General features: G+C 41.3%; 1 protein-coding gene across 9 annotated transcripts in view; it reads right to left on the minus strand.

Annotated features, from left to right (window-relative positions):
- DEPDC5 (DEP domain containing 5, GATOR1 subcomplex subunit) overlaps window positions 1–21,037 on the minus strand; it is a 48,713-nt gene extending 27,676 nt beyond the window's left edge. For 5 of the 9 annotated variants that reach the window (XM_076353263.1, XM_076353257.1, XM_076353260.1 and 2 more), the window contains exons 1-24: window positions 20,971–21,037; window positions 19,401–19,518; window positions 18,558–18,645; window positions 17,809–17,855; window positions 17,225–17,310; window positions 16,330–16,413; window positions 15,601–15,650; window positions 14,996–15,065; window positions 14,571–14,649; window positions 13,574–13,635; window positions 12,083–12,152; window positions 11,629–11,701; window positions 10,791–10,894; window positions 10,421–10,495; window positions 9,396–9,530; window positions 8,851–8,912; window positions 8,671–8,744; window positions 7,436–7,505; window positions 6,864–6,900; window positions 6,002–6,122; window positions 4,692–4,915; window positions 2,905–3,108; window positions 2,268–2,403; window positions 451–548 (exon numbers count right to left, since the gene is read on the minus strand). In XM_076353263.1, coding sequence (XP_076209378.1) covers window positions 451–548; window positions 2,268–2,403; window positions 2,905–3,108; window positions 4,692–4,915; window positions 6,002–6,122; window positions 6,864–6,900; window positions 7,436–7,505; window positions 8,671–8,744; window positions 8,851–8,912; window positions 9,396–9,530; window positions 10,421–10,495; window positions 10,791–10,894; window positions 11,629–11,701; window positions 12,083–12,152; window positions 13,574–13,635; window positions 14,571–14,649; window positions 14,996–15,065; window positions 15,601–15,650; window positions 16,330–16,413; window positions 17,225–17,310; window positions 17,809–17,855; window positions 18,558–18,645; window positions 19,401–19,458 — 2,107 coding nt within the window. In that variant the 5' untranslated portion in view covers window positions 19,459–19,518; window positions 20,971–21,037. The remainder of the gene's footprint in view (window positions 1–450; window positions 549–2,267; window positions 2,404–2,904; window positions 3,109–4,691; window positions 4,916–6,001; window positions 6,123–6,863; window positions 6,901–7,435; window positions 7,506–8,670; window positions 8,745–8,850; window positions 8,913–9,395; window positions 9,531–10,420; window positions 10,496–10,790; window positions 10,895–11,628; window positions 11,702–12,082; window positions 12,153–13,573; window positions 13,636–14,570; window positions 14,650–14,995; window positions 15,066–15,600; window positions 15,651–16,329; window positions 16,414–17,224; window positions 17,311–17,808; window positions 17,856–18,557; window positions 18,646–19,400; window positions 19,519–20,970) is intronic. The other 4 variants (XM_076353262.1, XM_076353258.1, XM_076353261.1 and 1 more) reach the window with 1 other exon arrangement.
- Window positions 21,038–21,228: the final 191 nt, after the last annotated feature.

Genomic DNA, 21,228 nt, shown 5'->3' on the forward strand with positions numbered 1-21,228 from the left:
AAAGGGTGACACCTTAAGGCAACCCCACTCAGAAAAAAATTTCTGAACAATACCAGTGCATATTTAGTGATTTTTTCTGTCTGGACATCAGTCCTTTGTTATTATGGAACTAAGCAACTGCCTGAGAGCTTATAATATGTAAACAATGAGCATCTTTCTATACTAAAGTTTGTAAGATAAACCTAGAGAAGTAGAGGCACATTAAACAAGAACAAAAAACCCAAAAACCCAACAAACCAACCCAAAAAACTACCACCCGCCAAAAAGTCCAAGTAAGAGCATTAACAGGTCACTCAAAGTTGAAAACTGTTTTTCCATTATTGATTCTTTCTACTTTGTAATGCCTGGTCCACCCACCCATCTTCCGTGACTTCTGGCTCTATTACTTTGTCGCTGCTAATAAGGAAGGGCCTTCTCTCCCAACTCCATGCTCTGTCATTGCTTTGTTACCTGCACCGTTGCTGCCAGCCAGACCATTAGAGTACTCTTCTGTTCCACTGAAGCTCAGAAAAGAGGCACTGTCACCTGGATGCCGAGAGCTGATATGTCTGGAGAAAAACAAAATAGCCTGTGTTATACAAACTTTCCTCGCTCATGCCATTCCTTGCTTTTAACGAGAGCTGATAGAACAAATAACAAGTAATCAGCCTGCCATCTCAGCTGAGCCAGTGGTGAAACCATGCTCTTAATGATGTTTGCAGAGATGCTAACAGGCACAAAAGCAGCACAGGGAAGGCTGTAACGATATTCCATATCTGTCCGTACTGTTTGTTCTTTGCCTCTAGCAATAACCAGTGCACTATCTTTGCAGGACAGTGGAGAACCAGCTACTCATATACCTCCCAGGAGCAAAATAAAACTTAGCTAGTTATTTACAGATCTGATTTCATGGTCTATAAAACCAATATTCCAGACTGAGCAAATTGCTTTGGATGAGTACGTCATCCGCAGAGACCACAAAGAGATCAAGAAAAAGAATTATCAAGAATATGACACAAGAGATTGGTGTTAATGGCAAGATACTTTAGCACACTAGGATGTACTTATGAAGTAATAAAAAGGCAGTAATTTTTTTTTTTTTTAAGTAGAACTAGGGAACAAAGTTGGTGAGGATGATGTCATATTAAAATTATGCAACACAAAGAGATTAGAGTATTCTAAAGGACAATGCAAAGTATAAGATAGGACAACAATTTCCCTATAAAAGGAAAAAAAAAAAGCATGAAAGAATAATTAGGCAGTGCAATTTCCTGAACGACTGCTTGAAGATAGCAGGAAAAAAAACCCTGAAAATGAAAAAGGCAGAGGATACCAGCAGTGCCCTCACTCACCCTGGACATCCAGAAACAATATGCAACACACATTTCTATAAGCATGCAAGAGGCAAGAAGCACATAGCAGGAAAGATACCAAAGTTAATGACGAAAGAAACAAACTTATTGGCAATTCTAAAGTTGCCTAAGCTACCAAAATGGTTTTGGTAAACAACATTTAATAATGAGTGAAAAACATGGGCAAAATGTTGTCAATAAAAGAATAATCAGATTAAAAAATGGGTAAGACAATATCTGGAGATTGGAGAACAACTGTGCAGCTTGAAAAATGGCCTAGGTGAAGTGAACGATCTAATTTCTCTCACTGTAAAAAGAGCCTCCCCGCAACCATGCCACATCCAGTAACAGTGGGATCTTTTTCGTTTCTCAGAGCCAACGATCAGTATAAACTCCCAACACTGACCAAAGCTTATTTTTTAGAAGAAAACTAGTTTACGAACACAGGTACTTTCATTTGCAATCCATCCCTGATGTTTATGATGGCTGTATTTCTTACACGGGGAAGACAGGACTGAATGGATAGCACTGAAATGGCTCAACAGTCACTGTGAGGCAAAGCTATGCCCTGTGCTAAAAATGTTCTATTCTGGGATGAAGGTCACAGCTATTGGGATAATAAGTCAAGAATTAAAGATACAGGCTTTTATAAGGCAATTTTGAAAAATTCCATGAATGATGCATTGTATTGCCCGTGCACTGTAAACTGTGATAAACTACCACCTTCCCCAAATTAGGGGAGGTAGGCCATCTCCAGCCTTGCCAAAAGAGCTTTATATCTCAAAATAAAAGTATATACTGCATATGTGGCACTGACACAACATATTATTAAACTTAAAGATCACAACCTATAACTGCCTTACTGTAACATATATAAAATTTTACGGAAAAGAGATGTTCATGCAAAGTTACACAGGTTCATCCTAAGGACCTCACCTGCCAGTTGCCTCATGGTAAGCCAGCTCCAGCAGCTCAGCAGAGGAATGTGTCAAATCCTGCTGCCCACTGCCCTGCATTTCTGCCATATTCTGACGGGTTTGATGATGGATCTGGATAGCTTCTCCTGATGGACCTACACAGTTACAGTTTGATCATTAATCACCACATCTGCATTGATTCCACAGTTGCTTGTACCCTCCTTTTGTCAACAACACAGGCAATGCTAACTAATGGGAATTAAGAAAGCACATTTACGAAATCTTCAAAGACTTGAACCTCTGGCATCTTCTCTGAAGCCAGCGAAACAGAATATTCTTTTAAACATTTTGGAGGGCCTACTTACAAGGTGCTAAACAAATGAGAACAATTTAGCACCTGAAAGTCAACCCAAATTATAGTTATGATTCACTTCAACCGCCTCCATCTACTAGTACCTGATGCTGCAAGTTTGCCAATAGATGGTAACATTTTCAAAAAGAGGATCTCTGATTTATCAAGCCTCCACACTTAGTTCAGCCTCTGTTACAGAGCAGAGTACTTCAAGACGCCAGAGTTCACATTGGTTCTCTTGTTGTGTTAATGCTTGGACTAGGAAAAAGTAACAGCAACGTAATATGCTATGAAACAGACTTACCCACAGGAAAAGTGTGCATCCAGCGCCTCCTGTTAGATGTAAGTTTCATGGGCATGCGGGATGGGGCAAACGGGTTTATCAGTGCTCGCTGGGGTGTATATCCCCCAGGCCGAATGTGCAGCATGGATTCTGCACTACCAACATGGAACCTCCCAGGCGCACTGGAGTCACGTTGCTGAGACTCCAGCATGTTCTCAAGGACATCTAGAAAACACAACTTAAAGTCAGTGTGTCATCACGCAGAAGCCAAGCAAAAGAGAATGAATTGCTTAGGGATATAAAGATTCCCCCGGGTAAGTGGGAATAAGGAGAGTGAGGAGTAGGCAGGGAGAGAAGCTGAAAGCAATTTCAATCCAGTCTGCAAGTTACAACATAAACAAGAATCCAGACAAGAAAGAATATTATTTCATCTGCCATTACAACATTGCTGTATATTATGTACATTTATACTAAATGAAGCCATAAAGAAACCACTTGCTAAGTCAACTATGAAGAATTACTCAGAGCTTTGAGAATTCCTGAGAAATCAAAAGACTGACACACCAGAAACTTCAGGATCAGTACTAAAGACATAGCAGAAGCTAAAACTGAGCAACATATGGCTTTTCTGTAACATTCAGATTTGACCACAGAAATAAGGGATTACTTCAAGAAGACATGGGACATGATCTCAGCAAGCTAGCAGTTAGTCATTACTATTCAACATAGAACAGAAGTGCGGTTATTTAGAAATAGGAGAGAGAAATAAACCAGATGACTAAGTAGCAATTACTCTGTTCAACAAATGGAAATCCCAAAGAGAAGGGTCTCATTTACCACTCTATACTGCCAACCAGAACATGTGAAAAACCTCAATTACTCCAACTCTCCTTTCCCACCAGTCCTATTCCACACACATCCCCATCCAGTTGCACATACACCTTCAGCTGGGTCACAAGACTATCCTTCAAACTAAAGGAGTAACAGAAATACCAAAAAAAAAAAGTGTATATTAACTGACAGCAGGGGAAAACATGAAAAGTAAATGTAATGCAAAGTACACTGTGATAGCAGTTCCACACCAGTAAATCCAATTCCTGTAACAGGATAAATATGGTATAAGGTGTCATACAGCATGACATGAAAAAAAACCCAACCCACCATAAAGAGCCTTCAGGGATAGATTTTTAGAGATCAAGCAATTGCAGGAGGAATACAATTTACCTAGAATTGAGTTGGGTTTGTGGAAGATACCGCATACTGTCAGAGAACAAAATTAAGTTGGAAGGAAGAAAAGGAGACTGTCAGCACTGCTAACACACCAAGATAGCTCAGCAGTACGTTGCCAAAAGGAAGGATCCAGAAAGTCACTCTTAATGACAACAAATCCCCATAGAGAGAAGTTATAAGCAGAGTCCCCCAGGACTCACTACTAAAGCCAAATCTCATTTGATAGATTATAGGTGACCTGGATAACAAAAAGTTACTTGTATATGTCCACATTTGCAGGCAGGCACAGGAGAATAGTCAAATATTAAAGGCGGCAATAGACAAGGGAAAAGAGCAAATCAGTGTCAGGACATTTCTATCTAGGACAAGCCAATAAAAAAAAAAGCAATGGAATTGGACAAGGATAATGAAGGGAGAATGCACACCCAGTCATAGCTGGAGCTGCGGAAAAGGTGTACCATGAATGCTAATATAAGCACCATCTCCCCTGTGCTGGCCTGGCAGTAGCCAACACAAACTTCCATCTTCTCTCTCCCCTCTCACCACCTAAGGTACTTTCCCATCTGCCTTAGGCTGACCTCTGGTGCTGGTATAGCCCAAAGAGCTGCTGACTTCACACTGGTGCAGATGGGGCCGTGGGATCATCAGGATGTTGGAGATCTTGCCCAGTGAGCTGTCATCAGAAGCCTGGCTCCTCACCTCCTCTGGGGGCAGCACGCGGCTCTGCAGAGAAGGGCTGCATGAGACGTCATAGGAACTAGAGCTCTTTCTGGTACGACTTTCTCTCTCCCTCACAGACCTGCTGAAAATAAACAGATACATCCAGTAATATGAAAAAGAGATTAATTCCTGGGTTATCAAGGGGCTTGAACAGGCCAAAGTCACGTAAGACACTCAATATTCAATAGGTGAACTCAAGAAGAGGACTACAAGGAAGCTATCACTATTTTTTTGACTATGTGGGTACTATATACTTTTGTGCATCATACAATAGAAGAACAGAACGCTAAAAAGCTTCCAGCAGAACGGCTGTGAAAAGAGCATGCTCGACTCTTTATGCAATTCTACAGACACCACACCAAGCTGGTAATATAGATGTGGTCTAGAAGATACTAGACCTGAGCCTACAGTGCTAGGAACACATATCTATAGGGAAACTACTTGGAATTATTAACTACGTTAAATTGTACTGGCATCTTCCAGCATGGATTTCTACAAGCTGCTCATATTAACAAGTGAGTCCACATGCACAGCTTCCTCAGATTTAGGCAATACTACTGATAGAAGGAAAGCAAAAAAATACTTCAAAACAAGTTCATCAATCCCATATTCCTGAAAAAGCACTAAAATTTATAGGTTGTCCAATGAATTTGGCCAGGACCTGAGGATAATCAGCCTTTCTTCTCAGAGGAAAGGCCATGGAATATTTGAGAACCTGCACTCAGCTTCTCTGTTTCTTCTCTCATGCAGAAAGGCATAATTTTCAGGGAAGATTCCCCACCACTCTACGTTCAGCGCCAGTTACTAAGCAGTACATCAAACTAATGTTATTTCTAAAACTCTGTGCAAGTCTATTGTGCAAGTACTTTCCTACCCAGCTTGCAAAATCTGCTAGGAACTTAGCTAGGGAGACTAGCCTCATTCTACTTCAGACAAAATTAAAGATGTAAGGAAAAAGTATACTTATGCCTTTTCCTAGATCCCACACACTATCTTAGAAGTAAAATACCAGACAACCAGCCATAAATACTAGCTACAGATAAAGTTTTTTGTTCAATTGTAAGCATGTGGAGCTTAATTCTCCTTGTATTTCTCAAGGCGTTTTATGCATCAAGAAATACACCATAACATGGCTATTCTAGAACTCGTACACTCACAAGCCTCTTACCTGAAAGTGGTACAGCGCTGGGCTCTGGATGGGCCTGGCAGTCTGAACACCTGGGCATCATAGCCATCATAATCTACCTGGATAGGCAGGGCATTCTCAGCATCTTTTGGAGCCCCTAATGCTGAAATAAAAATCATATAGCACTGGAACCTCTTTCAAGAATGTTCAAGATCTGCAAGTTAGAACTATCCAACTCTCACCACTAAGAAAAGTATCTATTCCAAAAGAAATCATATACAAAAGACTCATGAGCAGAACAGCTGGACAGCTCAATTATCAAAGTTAGTGCCTCTGAATCAGGGCTGCTGAGGCCCTAATAATCTTTCCCCCATATATCCAAGACATTAAGTTATAATCAACAAATTAATCCTTGTATGAACAGATGCCTCAAGTTCCCTCACAAGGGAATTGCACATTTTAAAGCATCTTTGAAAGAATGGACTTACTTCTAGAACGTACTCCTTCCTGAAACAAGGTGGTATTAGAAGAATGCAGGCTTCTCCCACTGTAATTCTGTGGTCATAGCACTGACAACATCCCAAGCCAGTGAATGCCCTCCTGTCCTACGCTCATGAACAGTACCGCTAGCACACCAGCCTGACACCATCTATTCCTCTAGTCAGGTGGCAAGCAGCCAGGACAGAAACTCGACCCTCCGTATTAGTTATTTGCCAAGAAGGCAACTGATGTATGCACATTAACATCCCGGATAATGACTAAGTGGTTTTGATGGTTTTCTGCAACAACTGTCCCTTCCCGCATCTCATCAGTAGTGTTTTTGCTGAAGTGTCGTTATCTTACTACAGCTGTTTGTTAGTTTGGGAGTCAGTGGGATAGATCATTCCAGAACAGAACTACTCACAGGCATCTCGGTTATTTTTTGCTTTCTCAGTCAGCGGCTGGTGGGTCCAACAAAGGAAGTGTGAAGTGACCAAAAAAACAAAAAAGAAAAAAAGAGAGAGCAAGAGAAGAGACAGAGAGAAGGGAGACAGTCAGCATGTTCTAAGGAAATATCCCCCAGTGTGATCAAGCATCAGACTTTAAGTTTATTCTGCTGACTCAGCGAGGCAGCCAGACCACTTCAGTAGTATTAAATACTGATACTTGGTCACAAACCTGTGTAAAAAACACAACTTTGTCAACACCTTTCTTCCTCTCCATGGAGTTCTTCATTACAGAATGAAACTCTAATTTCTATGATGGCTAAAACATTTCTCACCTAGTTTCATCCTAGAAAGGAAAGACCTACAAACTAGTCCCTCATTCACAATCCCTACAACAATCATTACAGCTTTGCTTTCACTGTCTTTTAACACAAACTTAAATACAGCTGTTGGAATACTTGCTAGAAAGATTCTGATGCTTGGCTGAGAAAAGGTATCTGACAAGCTAGTAAGAAAAAAAAAAAAAAAAAAAAATCAGAAAGACACCTACTTTCCTTCCTGCCAGCTTGATCCGTGGAGTGAAGCTGTTACACAGGAGCTGGCTTTTGGATGTGTAGAAACTGAAAGGAAAAACAGGGTGGCTCAGCTGTCTTCTAAGAATTGAACATAGTTGGTTAGCTACACAGCAAACAGCCCGTGAATTTGAGCTAGCTATCAGACAGAGAAAAGAGGATACCTTTCTCTGCATAAGACAACATATGGAAAACACTGATGGATGGTTAACTTGAGAGAAGCTACTCTTTCCTTAAAGACCAGCCTTTGATTCCCATACTGCCTCAGTCTAGACCTCTTCTTAATATGCTTACATCTGCATTCCCCAGTTCACTTCCTCTTTCACTGTCTATACAGTACTGTGCGGTTTACACAACTCTTTCCCTAATTTACATGACAGTAATGACTCACATCAGCTGCTTGAAAACTAGAGACCTCCTCCCATTTGAAATAAGTTACTCATTAAGATCTGTTTCTTGTCATCTGAATCTTTTAAATCCTGTCTTATAAGCCTTCAAACACCTTTTTCATCCATGGCAAAGATCAGATGCCTTCCAGCCACTCGAAAATACTGGGTATAAGCAACCCATGAATGGTAAATGGTCAGGACAGTCAATTAATGCATGCAGATAAAATGACGTATTACAAGAGAGAAAAAAAAATAACCCTACACCAGAACAAGGACTGAGGAGGTAGTTTTCATCCTAAGCCCTGATCTGTGTAAGGAAAGAAGAGAAAGTATTATGGCACAGAACACTTAAGAGAAAGCAGAAAGGAAACCTACCATGTCTTGGAGCGAAGCAATGTAACACTGAGCCTCAGTGTTTTCTGCAACTATTCCAACATTTATCCATGTCATCCACATTTTCTCTACTCGTAACTTCATTTGGGATGTATTTGTTTTCACTAATAACCAATCTAGTTGAAGTGACTGTATTTTTTCTTTAGCTTCCTGACTTCCCTTGAGCATAGCTAAAGGCTAGAACTAAGTTAGCTGGAAAGAGAGCTTAAGACCAAGGCCTTTTCCTCTGCAAATTGCCTGTCATCTCTGATAGGTTGCATTAATGCCATGAGTTCTGCAAAAACACTCCTAGTTCTGCAAGACTATTATAATATATGTCCTCGCTTTGCAAGGAGAGCAGAGAAAAACAATGACAGAAGAAAGAATTCAACAGATTATTAAGAGGAAAGCAAAGCAGAAGTGTTCAGCAAAGGCTAATAGAGTTCACCTACCTATGGTTTATCCAGTGTGGAATATTGTAGTCATCACCCAGTCTGGAGTCGCCAGGTCCACAGCGATTATGGAGCTGTAAGAGTAATTCAGAAGTGTAGCAATTAGTTGTGTCTAGTTAGTCACAAAATGAGTAACATTTCTAGTAGGAGCAGAGAGAAGAGAAAAGAAGCATGCATTACCTTAAAGAGTGGTACAGCATGCAATGGTTGTTCTCCCATGCATACCAAGTCCACACCTATCCCTGTAAACAAAGAACAGTAGAGTTCAGCTATCTACCAAGCAGGACTGATATGCTAAGCCAAAACAGATCATCAATTTGAGCTGAAGGCCCAATTTATATTCATATCAGATTTTAAGATGTAATTATACTGAAAATGCTAGTTAATAGTCCCGTGGTACGGTTACAAACCAACAGTGCCACTGGGGATATAAGAAATGTTTCTTCTAAACTAATGCAAGTCATGCAAGATTATCCTTTAAGGGAAAGGTCTGCATGGACAGATGAAGTTCTCTATCACAAACAAAAGAAATTAAATGCCTATAAGTTCTCTGAAAATCTGCCCATTTCAATATGAAGTGCAGACACAAGTCTTCCAGCTGTAACCCCTCTTTCCAGAGTACACAAGTTACAATAGATACTTTTTCATAGCAAGAAAAGGCTAGAGCTTTTCCAAATATATCTGTTTGCCTTCATAAATATTGCACAGTATCGCTAGTTATTTACCATTGTCTATCATCCGCTGTTTGGTTAGAATCATAAGGAGTCGATCAACTTCAAATACACCCACACCAGGTGTGATAACAACAGACATCTGGCCAGTCCGATCAAAGTTCCGGTTTATGTAATGCTTGTCAAACACTAAGAGAAAGAATTAGGGAACACTTTAAAAGAAAAAAGATGCTGGATGGTTTTTTTTCAGAGCAAGGGAGGTGACTCTCTATTAACAGTGGTATTAAACAAGTTTCCACAAAGCACATGCAAGCATGAGAGGGCTTGTATACAGCCTTGACCAACCAATAAATGTTTATAAAGCTACAGGAGAGAGAGGAGTTAGGGCAGAAGAGAAGAAAAGATGGGAAACAGATACATAAAAAGAAGTATTTTTCTCATCCACTTAGTGTTTCTTTAAAACATCTCAAAAACACCTCAAAAAACATCTCAAAACATCTCAAAAAAACCCTGCAAACCAACCAACCAAACCCAAAAAAACCCCAACAAGGTGAAGTCCATTACTAATCATTTTAAAAAACATCCTGTGCTCCCTCCCATGGGAGTAACAAGACAGCCACTAAGGCGACAGAACGACATCTGATGTACAGAATCACAAAAAGCAGAACTTTGGAGAGCCTTTCCAGTCCATCAAATCCATCTCCCTGCTAAAAAAGATGGATCAGCTTCACCTAAATCACGTTTGATCTAACCTGATTTTGAAATGCTTCTGTAATTTAAAATTCCAACTTCTATTCCAAGACGTTCTCATACAGATACACAGCTAGAAGAAGTAGTTTCATCCTAACAAGGCCCTGTAAATGGTTCCTGAAGCCTGAAATACCCAATACTCAGTTATTTGAGAGCCACTGGTTTTCCAGAGAAACACAAGAAAATTTCTTCTGAGGCAACTTAACCACCTAATATTCCCCTCCTCTTCACAGAGTTAAGGAACAGGCAACAGATGTCTACACCCATTTATGGGCAGCTGCTTTAATGGTTCCTCCCCTGTGTATTTTTATCCATTGTTCATAACTTACCATTGAATGAAAGATTTATGGCTTCCAGGTAGTTCCCTTGTGCCGAGGTAGAATTGTAACCTGGAGGAAAGCCCTCTGGACAAGTGTTCAGAAGGAAAAAAAGAAAAAAAATTATCTCTGTATAGACTAGCTTTTTAAAAATAAAACAATAAAAAATAAAACTGCATTTCTAGTAAATCCTATCACTCCAACAAATTACAGGCAAAATTGGTATTGGTGTGTCTCACAGAAAGTCCCAAGCAAAATAGCCTAGCCAGGAGAGCACTAAGTAGTACAATACCAGACTCCAACTGAAACTAGAGAGTTTACAGACATCTTAAAAAAAAAAGATAGAAAAGGGTAAAAGCATGGAAAAGGAAGACTCATGTACCTGCTTGCTCTAGTCGTACCAACACAGGATACTGGATGAAAAGTTTTTTAATGGTCACAAGCAGTGAGGTCCACTCTTCTCGTCTCTCATTCTGAACTACAACTCTAGAAAGAGCACAACTTAATGAGGATCATGAAAGGAAGCTATGAAGAGGAAGTTAGAAGGGATGAACAAACTATAGAAAAAGGAATGCACAAAAAGGTGAGTGTTTCTTCCTTCTGCTAGGCAGCACGTTAGAACTACTGCATACTTGTAGCAATCACTAAGGTGTAGATGCATACACAAAGCTGGGCACATCCCCAGCCAGAATAATCTCTCACTTCTAAATGGGTGACCAAAATTATACGTCAAACAGCATCACTGTTCTGCAAAGCAGTAAGATCATTAACAAGTCCAAGTTCAGAATCAAATGACAGCTTCAACAGCTGCATCTGTTGTGACCATCAGCCAAAGAGCTCCAGTGCCTAACTGGCAACACTTGTGGTTTCAGCAATGGCACCATCTGTTGTTCAACTACCCAAGAACGTAAAGATCTGAAAAATAGCCAAGCCTTATGCAAAACTCCCAACACTACAGAACTTTTAAGTTTATTGGCACTTCCAATAGAGCACAGACAACACAATATCCACATGCACATGGAAGACTGACTTAGCAAATACGGGTGTGCACTCACAGATGGAATGGGTACTACTCATCAATTTGCTGCCCATTTCAGACACAGATGTTTTTCACTATCTTAATTCCTTGCAAGGTCCTACTGTTAGTAACTCGATATTCTCCACATGAATTGCACATACACTGTGGGACAAGAGGTGAAAGAACTGGGAGGAAGACATACTTGTAAAAATCTTCATAAAATCTTCCCTCATGATCCTGCCGAATTGATGCACGATGCGTTTCAGGAAACTCATCTGAAACAGAAGCAAAAGCACATATTATCCTACGCTCTTGCATAGAAATGACTCATCTTTTCTAGTAAGGAGCTGTTATTTCCATTAAAAAAAAAATCCTTTGAGAAATATCGGATCTCCTACACAATATTAAAATTGCTTTTAAAACAATATGACAGCTTGAGTATGATGAGGAAAATTTGCCATATATTCTTCTACGTAAGGTTTCACTGCAGTACTTTCATAAGAATGGCTGTGTATCCACTGCGCTTGGTAGGGAATACTTTGGACATGGGCATGAAAAAATAGGGGAAAAAATGTCACTGGCAGCCTGTGACCAGCTTTCAAGAGAGAAGGAGATAGGTTTAAAAATAGAAACATGAAAATACAGAATTTACATACCTATAGATTTTGCTTCGTAAAATGTTCTAGAAAATAGAACAACTGTCACTTCATGGCTGCAATTCTTCTCCTGTCCAGGAAGAACAGATGAAAAAAGAAAACTTTAAGGGTCACATTCAGTAGAAAACTGTGTATATACACATACAGCAACAAGCTCTTTCCCCTCACATCTAGGGTCAAAGGTAACTAGAAAAAGGTAGGCTGCTGTATTAATATATCTGTGTGAGTGCTGCATATGCCTCTATGAAATAACATAATGGTCTGTCCTCTAGATTCTGTGCTTCTAGGCTATATCACATTTAACAGGAGCACTCTCCACTAGTCTCTATAGAAACTCCTCTCTATAGTTGCCAAGATACAAGATCTCTGTTTAAAAAATAAAGACAGTTGACTCAATTTGTTTCTACATACTCATGGCAATTTGATATTCTTATTTGTACTGTTAGAAAGATGCCCCTAACAATTCCAGAGAAATAAAAAATTAAAACTTCGCTAAACAATTACAGTGCTAACGCATGCAATGGAATTAAGCTGTAAAGAGCACATTGGCCATCCCCTTGAAAGGAAAAGCTTGAAAAGCCTTGTGAGCCCCGGCACTGCTCAGGCCCATATCCAACATGGTATAGCAGTACTAAAAGCAAAACAGGCGTTTTACAGACGTCATGCAGGGCTCCTAATAACTCTCCAATGGACAAAAAGCACAATGAAAATGAGACAAATCTGTTGGGCATGCTCCTGGTCTCCTTAACATTCAGGACCATTATGAGCTGTACTATGTATAGATGTTATACATCTAGGATTTCAGACTCTTTTGCCCTGTCTAGCTATTCTTTCAATTTAGGTTGCGGATTTTATATATGCCTTTTTTGAGTACTGGTATGGTTCTCTCCAGTCAGCGGAAGTCTGCTGCGGGACTGCTAACAGCAGTTGTACCTGGCTCTGAGCCAGATCATGCACTGAGACAGGAGACAGCTCTGGGTTGTTCAGCCATAAGAGGTAGTGAGGCTTTGTTTTTGAAGCAGCTCACTTTCAAGAAGCTTGCACATCATCAGTGGCCCATATACTACAACCTAGAAGCCCCTCGTGCTAAAAGATAGCAGCACTAAACAGATTACACACTGTACCAGGGAAATATTCAGAACCGAGTCCTGGAACAACTAAAATTGTGTAAAACAGACTTGTGCATTACTGCACAAGCACAACCAACCATATCACACGTTTAGTGACTTTAGTCCAGTCAGAGCCACCACACAAACAAATTATATGATGCAAACACAGTAGATACAACAGATCAGTATTGGGATCACTTGGCACATATATGATTTAATGCAGACCTGCAGTAACCACTCTTTTGATACCCAGAAGCCACCTCTCATAGTCCTGTAAATCTCAGCACTGCCTGGGCCTTCCTCAAACTGGCACATCAATAGGCTCGTTAAGATGGCATTGTCTTATTCTTTCAGAACAGGATGAACTCAAGCAGCTATTTACCTTCCATTTTGTGAAGAGGTCAGCAAGGAAACCGTTCACAGCTTTCTCAAAGTATAGGTCCCCTGCAAAGTAAACATCTCCAAAGCATCAAATAACAGCAATTACTTCACCTATGGGGTATATTTAACCCCAAGATTCTAGGACAATTATTTTTATTAGAATCAGAGCAGCTGTGTGCATAATGAATGCTAATATCACTAAAGCAAAGATGATAGAAAGATTAAAAAGCATGACTCTTTCAGAGGATGTAAACAAGACTCTTACTGTTAAAAGGATCTGACCTTTAAATTCATTTTTCCAACACATTCGCAGCATGCTGGGAAAGCATCTGTGCTATCTTTTACGCATAGTATGCACAACTGATCCCCTGCTCAGTTTTGAATAGTTGCCCAGTTACATATGCCTAAACACATGGTCAAAGGAAGTGGCAAGAGGTTTGCTAAAGAATTAAGCCAGAAAAAAAACAGGACAATGACACAGATAAGTGACTCATTCTTAATGCCTAAAGTTTTAATACTTCTAGCTGACTCTACCTGGGCTAAGGCGAGGTTTTTGCTTCCTCGCTAAGCCAAAGTCAAGAGAAATCTAAAACATCAAGGTCCTCTTTGCACAGGACTTGCATACATTTCTGGTTTCAGGATTCACACAGGCTTGCATCTGCCCTCATCACCAAACATGTTTATATCCACAGAAAACCTTTCCAAGGTTCATAGTCAGTTGCCCCCCTTGATTTCATCACTGCGATAATGATACGCAGGCCCTACAGTAGGGACAGGAAAATTATCGAATACCCAGGAGACAGAAAAGCGTGGCACTGCACGTGAGGATCTAAGAGGGTGCCATAATGCATCTCAGAGCACTGCCTAGACCAAAGGCAGGATATTTTAGTTTTCTAGTAGTAGCAGAAATAGACAGTAGGGGCAGTTTTCTTGTAGGGGCAGAAAGGATAGCTGCTGCCATCAACGTTCACAGTCAGGCAGGTCCGTTACCTACATACCATAAATATCAAAATCCCACATTTCACAGCTCATCTGGATAAAAATATAAACCATGGCAGAAGTGGAGCGGAAGACCACCTGCAAAGGAATGAAAGACCTCATTTAAAACAAGGTACATTCACTAAAAGGGCCAAATGCAGAAGTTAACTAAAGAGCAACTTATATGACTGTGCCCACTGCATCATAGGGAATTTCCCCTCTAACGAGCTGGCATTTCAACAGCCCGTGTGATTCCTAGTGCTGCCAGCGCAGAAGAGTTAAGTTTACTAATCATTCATTCTCCTGAATTTATTGCCATTCTTCACCTTACAACACAGCCAATTCAAATGATCCATACAAACCTGCAAGCAAGATAGAATTACAAGACACCCAGCAAGAAAAGGAAGGGAAAAAACTTCCTTTCCCCTGCTCCCTGAAATCTTACCCGGGTGTCCTCACTGATGTATCCACACGTGACTTTCTCACTCTTTACCCACAGTTCACCTGCCTGCGCCCTGGAAGAAAAGGAGTGCAGAATATTTGCTAAACAGAGTGAATATGAAGATTAGAGAATCAATATTTGAGCAAATAAGGGATGTACCAAAATCTGCATTCAAGGATGACTTGAAGACAAAGTAGAAGTTTATGTGGTTAAAACCTGATCTTTAATCCAAAAGATGTCAAATAGTTGTTTCCCTCTGCATCTGCACATTTCCTTGTCCCTTTGTCATCTCAACAGTAACTGAAGTAACCCTCATCTGAACTATTAATACATCTTGGGAAGGGGGGGAAATATTATAAGAGGTAAAAGGAAAGTTATTTGGCATTCGTCAGACGCAACAAGCGTGGCTGGCTGTCCTACTATTAATTTCTTCCACCCCAAATCAGGTAGAAGCCTTCCCCCACCCCATGGCGCAGACAGAAATCTGTAGAAGAGTAAGAGAACAAGAAAACATGAATGATTTTTCAGAGAAGATTCTCCAGTTGGATACTCTGGACTCATTAATCTAAAGTCATAAGTAACAGTAACCTCTCAGAGGAGACACTGACCTGATACCCGCAAATTCAACTTTTTGGGTGACATACGCGCATGTGCTGACCTAAGAAAGAAGAGTTACAGGTGTTAAAAGAACAGTAGGCTCAGAGTGAGCAGACCGATTTACAAAAAAAAAAAATCATTCATGCTCAAACACCTGAGTTCTGCCATAAAATCACAAAAACCATGGAGCATATTTACTACTAATATCTCAGCCTACAGAACCTCTGCAACAGACAACAGAAAATAGTTTTTAACAGATATGAACTTTTATTGGGTTCATTTGTCTCATTCACTGCACTTAGAAGAGCCAAAGACTGCACTTCAGAGATGCAGAAACAAAATATTCTAATAGTTGCTTATTAAGTGGCACTACCGGAGAGGCGATACTTTAGCATACTTCTATTTGAAAAACATTTGGATTCAATTCCTTCCGAACGTAGTAAAACATTAAAATTCAGAACATAAGAAAAAAAACCTCTCAACAGCATTTTCAGTGCCCAAGGCAGTAATTAACTGCAATGGAGTAGGAAATGATGGGATTAATTTCTTCTGCAACACATTTACATCCATTTCTCCAACCCTGACCTACCACTTACAGCATAAGTTCCTCAGGAGCTGCTGACGCTGGTCTCATCCCCCATTTTCTGTACTTTGTAAAATGCTTATTTTCTTTTACAGCAAGCAAAGAAAAAGGTATGTAATCTCCCCCACCCTACACATAAGGACAGTAGAGGCCTCACCAAACTTTTCTTCAGTCGCCACATATCCCCGCGCCCAATATACTGATCTTTAAAGGTCAGCTCCACCAAGTCCAAGGTCACCTCCTGGGAAACGGAAGAAAAAACAGTGCTCAGGTTTTATTTGCTGTTTCTAAGCAGCGCCCTTCAATCTATTTTGTTAAGAACCAAATGTTACAGGGAGGGCTGTTCTAAATCAAGTCACTACTCCTAACAGATGCAAGATAAAAGGGAAGTCCCATCAGAATAACTGCCAAAGTTGTGCGTGTACTTGGAACTACTGTGAGCTGCAAGACACCGCACAATCTGACCAAAAAAAGCCCAAGGACGAAATCTGTGCTACAAGTCTCAGTGCAAATTGGAAGCACAAGTAAAACAAATTATTTCCGTTGTTCATGACATTAAGGAAGCCCCATTTCCTGCATATTTTTGTCTTGTGCTGAACGTAAGCTCTGACTGAAGCTCTTTTGATAGTTGGGACATTTACAAGAGATGCCTCTCTCACAAGGCTCTCTGGTGTCAAACCATGAAAAACCGTGCCATGGCTCTTCTTTTGACTAGGCCACTTACTGTTTCTCTTTACTCTGCCTGGTTATCCTGAACTTCTGGAATTTAAAAATATTTGAAATTTCTAAATTTCTATCAAGCTGTTTTGAAGCTGGTCCATAGACTTCAAAAAGAGAGCAGGGATGGTAGGGAGAGAAGATAGAGACACATAACAAACAAACAAATAGTTCAATTGCCCAAGCCTCATTTTCTTAGGAAAGAAGGCTAAATACCTTTCAGTAAAAAATAAATGCCTTTTTTTTCCCCCAATACTACTGTAGACGGAAATTCACAGGGCTCTGATCTGAGCTAAGTGAAGGGACAGATGGAAAAAAGTTGCAAAGCCACACACCTTTGGGTCAACAACATTCACATGGACATCCTGGTACGGCCGCAGTCGGAACACTTGTGCAACTGTCTGATCCACACTGATAGTTTCTGCCACAAAAATGAGAAAGGACAACAGAGAAGTGAACAACCCCAAAAGGTTTCAAGTGGTTTACAAGTACAAAAGCAATACAGTGAGATTGGCATGAAACACTTAAGGCCTCAGCAAAAGACAACAGCCTCTTTCAGCTGTTGCCCAATTTGAGAGTCATTAAAATCAAAGTAGGTGAGATAAACTCAAAGTTTAGGCTGAATTAATTCCTGCAAGAAGAAAAGATATGCAGCCAGTCAGAAGGCAGAAACAAAAGTTTAAGGCTAAAAAGCCAATTTTCTTTAAGCCATACCCCACATTACTCAACTAAAAGCAGATTTAAAATTGGCTATTTATTTTCTGATAAAATTATAATCCTTCCATTCCTAAATAGACAAAGCATTAATTTTCTTACCAAGTTAAAATATATGCATTAGTCAATCATAGGTACAGCCCAATCACATAATCTTTGTCTATGTCATGATTTTACTACGCATACTATGACTCCAGAGTTTTACCTTTCTGCAAATCTTCCTTAAGTGACTTCACTTGTAGAAGCAGGGGACTAGCACACAAAAAAGAAAAAAGGTAGACAAGTTGAGATACCAACAGCCTACTCTGGTAAATCACTCTCTCAAAACTATTTAGTAACATGGAGCATGGGATAAGCTAAAGAGAAACATTAATATTTTCTAGAAAGCTTCATATATCACCCTCTCTGCCTGTCGCCCTGTCTTGTTCTTTATACCTAGTTATAATTATAAAGTAGTCTTTAGGTAAAGATGATACTCTCAATGGGAAAGTAAGTCACACAGGAACTTCTCAGAACCTCATACAAGTATACTCCTACCTTTCAGATATGGGCTGCAGGATGAACAGCTTCATATAAGAAGGTTTATGTTTTTATAGCTGGCTGGGAAGTTTTAATTTTGCCTAGGATATACTATAGGATGGAAGAATAATCATTAGGTAACAGCAGCTCTATGAAGAGGATAAAGACATTGTAGGCTCTATATTCAGGTGCTACTTGCCCTATGAAAGGTCAGCAAACTAACACCAAACACAAAGAATACCACAAAATTCAAAGAAGAGCTCCTGCTATAGTTATCCCCTTTACTTTTCTTCAGGCAGAAAAAAACCATGGCAGCATCCTGAAGCAAAGTTACATCAGCTCTAAGAGCCTCTCGCTCTAGAAGCCACTGCACATGAACATGCCCTTTCAGTGCTGTAACCACACCTGACAGATATCAGCAAAAAGAGAATTCACCTGTATTCATCATTGGGATGTGCAATTTCCACAACATCTCCCAGCTTGATTTGAAGAAATACTTTAGGATTCACCACCAGTTCATCATCTACAAGACATAAATGAATGAGGAAAACTGCAATGAACAGATATATACCCAATACAGATACTTGCATGTTCGTATGCAGTAGCTTACTCTACATTAATACAGTAGCCCAGGATTAACACGTCAGCAATGCATTATATTCACTACATGACCGTGCTCCTATCCAGCCACTTCAGTCTGGCAACTCTTGCGGGCAAAACCTTTTCTTTCAAATCACAGAAGGTTCACAAAAGATCTGTTTAGCAGAAGACTGTGCCTTAATGAGGCAAGCGGGATCTTCTATTGTATTTTTCATATAACAAGCATTAGCAGGCAAGTACACAGCTATAGAATCTTAACAAGCTTTATTAACATGCTATGATTTTAAGTCTAGAAGTAGGGAACAATCAAGTAAATGACATTTTTCTTAGTACACAGAAACACATCTATATGCAGTCACAAGTCATCGACTTGTCTGTCACTTATTAAGAGTGACTGAAATACAAGGTTAAAACAAAAGTGACACAACAAAAGGGGCAGAGGTAGAATAAAGCAATTTTATTTTATAGGTGCGATCTCATTCTGTTCTGACAAATGCAGTTTTATTCTGCTGTATCTTGCTATTAAAAAAGAGCTCTCCAAACTCTGGCTGGTAATGCTGCTTGTCACATCAAAGTTCCATCTTCACTGTTTTGTTAAAAAGATCAATAAATCAGCTAATTGCTTTCTATTAAGTAAGAGAGTGCTGGTCTCACTGTTATGAACCAGGAGATACTGACCACTGCCTCCAAAACCCTTCTTATGTATGACGAGCTTGTACACCTTGTTGGTTCTCATCTTGAATTCCAGTTCTTCTCAGCTGCTTTGAGTAAAAATAGCTGAAGACATCTTGCATACCTAACATGGAAATGAAAGCAAACACAGATCTCTTGTCATTACAAAACCATTCTTTATACCCTGTACGTGAACAAAGGACATTGTACCACCACATAGCCAAGAACGCCACACCTGAAAGACAGGCACACGACAAAGTTTAATAAACATCAGACTAAAAGTTTAGTAATGACCTCTTTACCAGCACTCCCGTCAGAGCTAGTACCGCTCTCTAAAATCCCATCTTTTGTATTTCAGGGATAAATTCTGAACCTTGTGTTAAATGCATTAAAATGAATACCCAGACTTATGCCCACTGCCAATTATATCTTCTGGTTTTATCATTCCACCTCTTTCACACGTCTTTTTCCACGTCTTTCAAAGACACCGGAATCCACAACCGGATGACGTCACACCAGCGCAGCAGAGCTGTATCCCGCAGAGGGCAGCGCTACAGACGTACGGGGCCACGCAAACGTTTCAGTCTGAGGCACTGATTTGCGTTACTTTGTTTTAACTGCATCAACCACTACATTTTTTCTTCCTGCCACTTTCACTTAACACAAAGCATATTTCAAAGGAGGACCTTTACTTTTACAGTTTACTCTTTTTAGAAGCGCGTTTAAACTGTAAATTATCGGTAGGAATAAGGCTTTCTTCATAAAACTACAGCCACATTATTAAAATATAAGCTCTTCTAGTTATAACTGTACTCTTACACCAAATCAAAACACAGAGGAACTTAAAAGTATGCCTTTCAAATAGACTATTGAGCTTGCAGATGTGCTTTTCAGAAAGTCGGTTCAATTACCGATCTACAAAGGCATGGTGGGAAAACACCGTACATCCAAAGTCTGTTAAAACAAGCTCTATAAAACCTTCAAACTTGGAATTGATGTGGGTCTGGAAGAAACAGACACTCGGCTGCAGCGTGTGACGGCAGGACTCGCACCGAGGGCGCACAGGTAAGCAGGGCCGGCAACGTACTGCCCCGCACGGGTGAAACGGAGAGCAGATAAACCCCAAACATTTACAGCCAGCCCTCGTGCTCACGGTCATTAACCCAGGCACGGAAACGCCTGCGCTTCTTCAGTTGCGGGTTTATAAAATTGAGTTAGAGGAGTAAAACAAGACGGCCGAGTTCTCCCCGGAGCAGCGGCTAGGGGCGGTCTGGCAGCAGCGGGCTCGGCGGGGGCCGCTACCCTCACGGAGGGCGGTGGCGCAGAGCGAGAAGCGCGGCGGCCCGCACCAGAACCCCGCCAGCCCCAGGGGAAGGGGAGCGGGGGGCACCGCGCAGCCCCGGGCGCGGAGGAAGCCCGGACGCCTCAACGCTCCGGGCCGCTCACCGGCCACCGCGGGACGAGCCGGCGCCATAGCAGCGCCGGCGGGGCCAGCCTTCCAGCGGCAGGCCTGAGCGCAGCCCCACCCCTTCCAGCGGCCGCGGAGCGGGGCGAGGGACGACCGCGGGGCCCTGACCTCCCGGTCCCGTGTCCCCCGCCGGCCGCAGCGGCACCGTCCCGACGAGGCCCCTCGGGCAGCGCTCGCCACTTCCGCATCCGGGACCGCCGGGCCAGCACGTGCGCGTCACGTGACGCCCACCACCGAGACGGGTGGGAAGGAGCGGGCCGGGCCCGGCCACCCCCACCGCGGGACGGCGGGCGGGGCCTCTGCCGAGGGACGGGCCCGGCGAGGGCACCGGAGGCGGGGCGGAGCGGCCGTTGGTGGGGGCGGGGC

This window comes from Aptenodytes patagonicus, chromosome 15 (genome assembly GCF_965638725.1).
Source record: "Aptenodytes patagonicus chromosome 15, bAptPat1.pri.cur, whole genome shotgun sequence".
In the NCBI taxonomy this organism is placed as follows: Eukaryota; Metazoa; Chordata; class Aves; order Sphenisciformes; family Spheniscidae; genus Aptenodytes; species Aptenodytes patagonicus.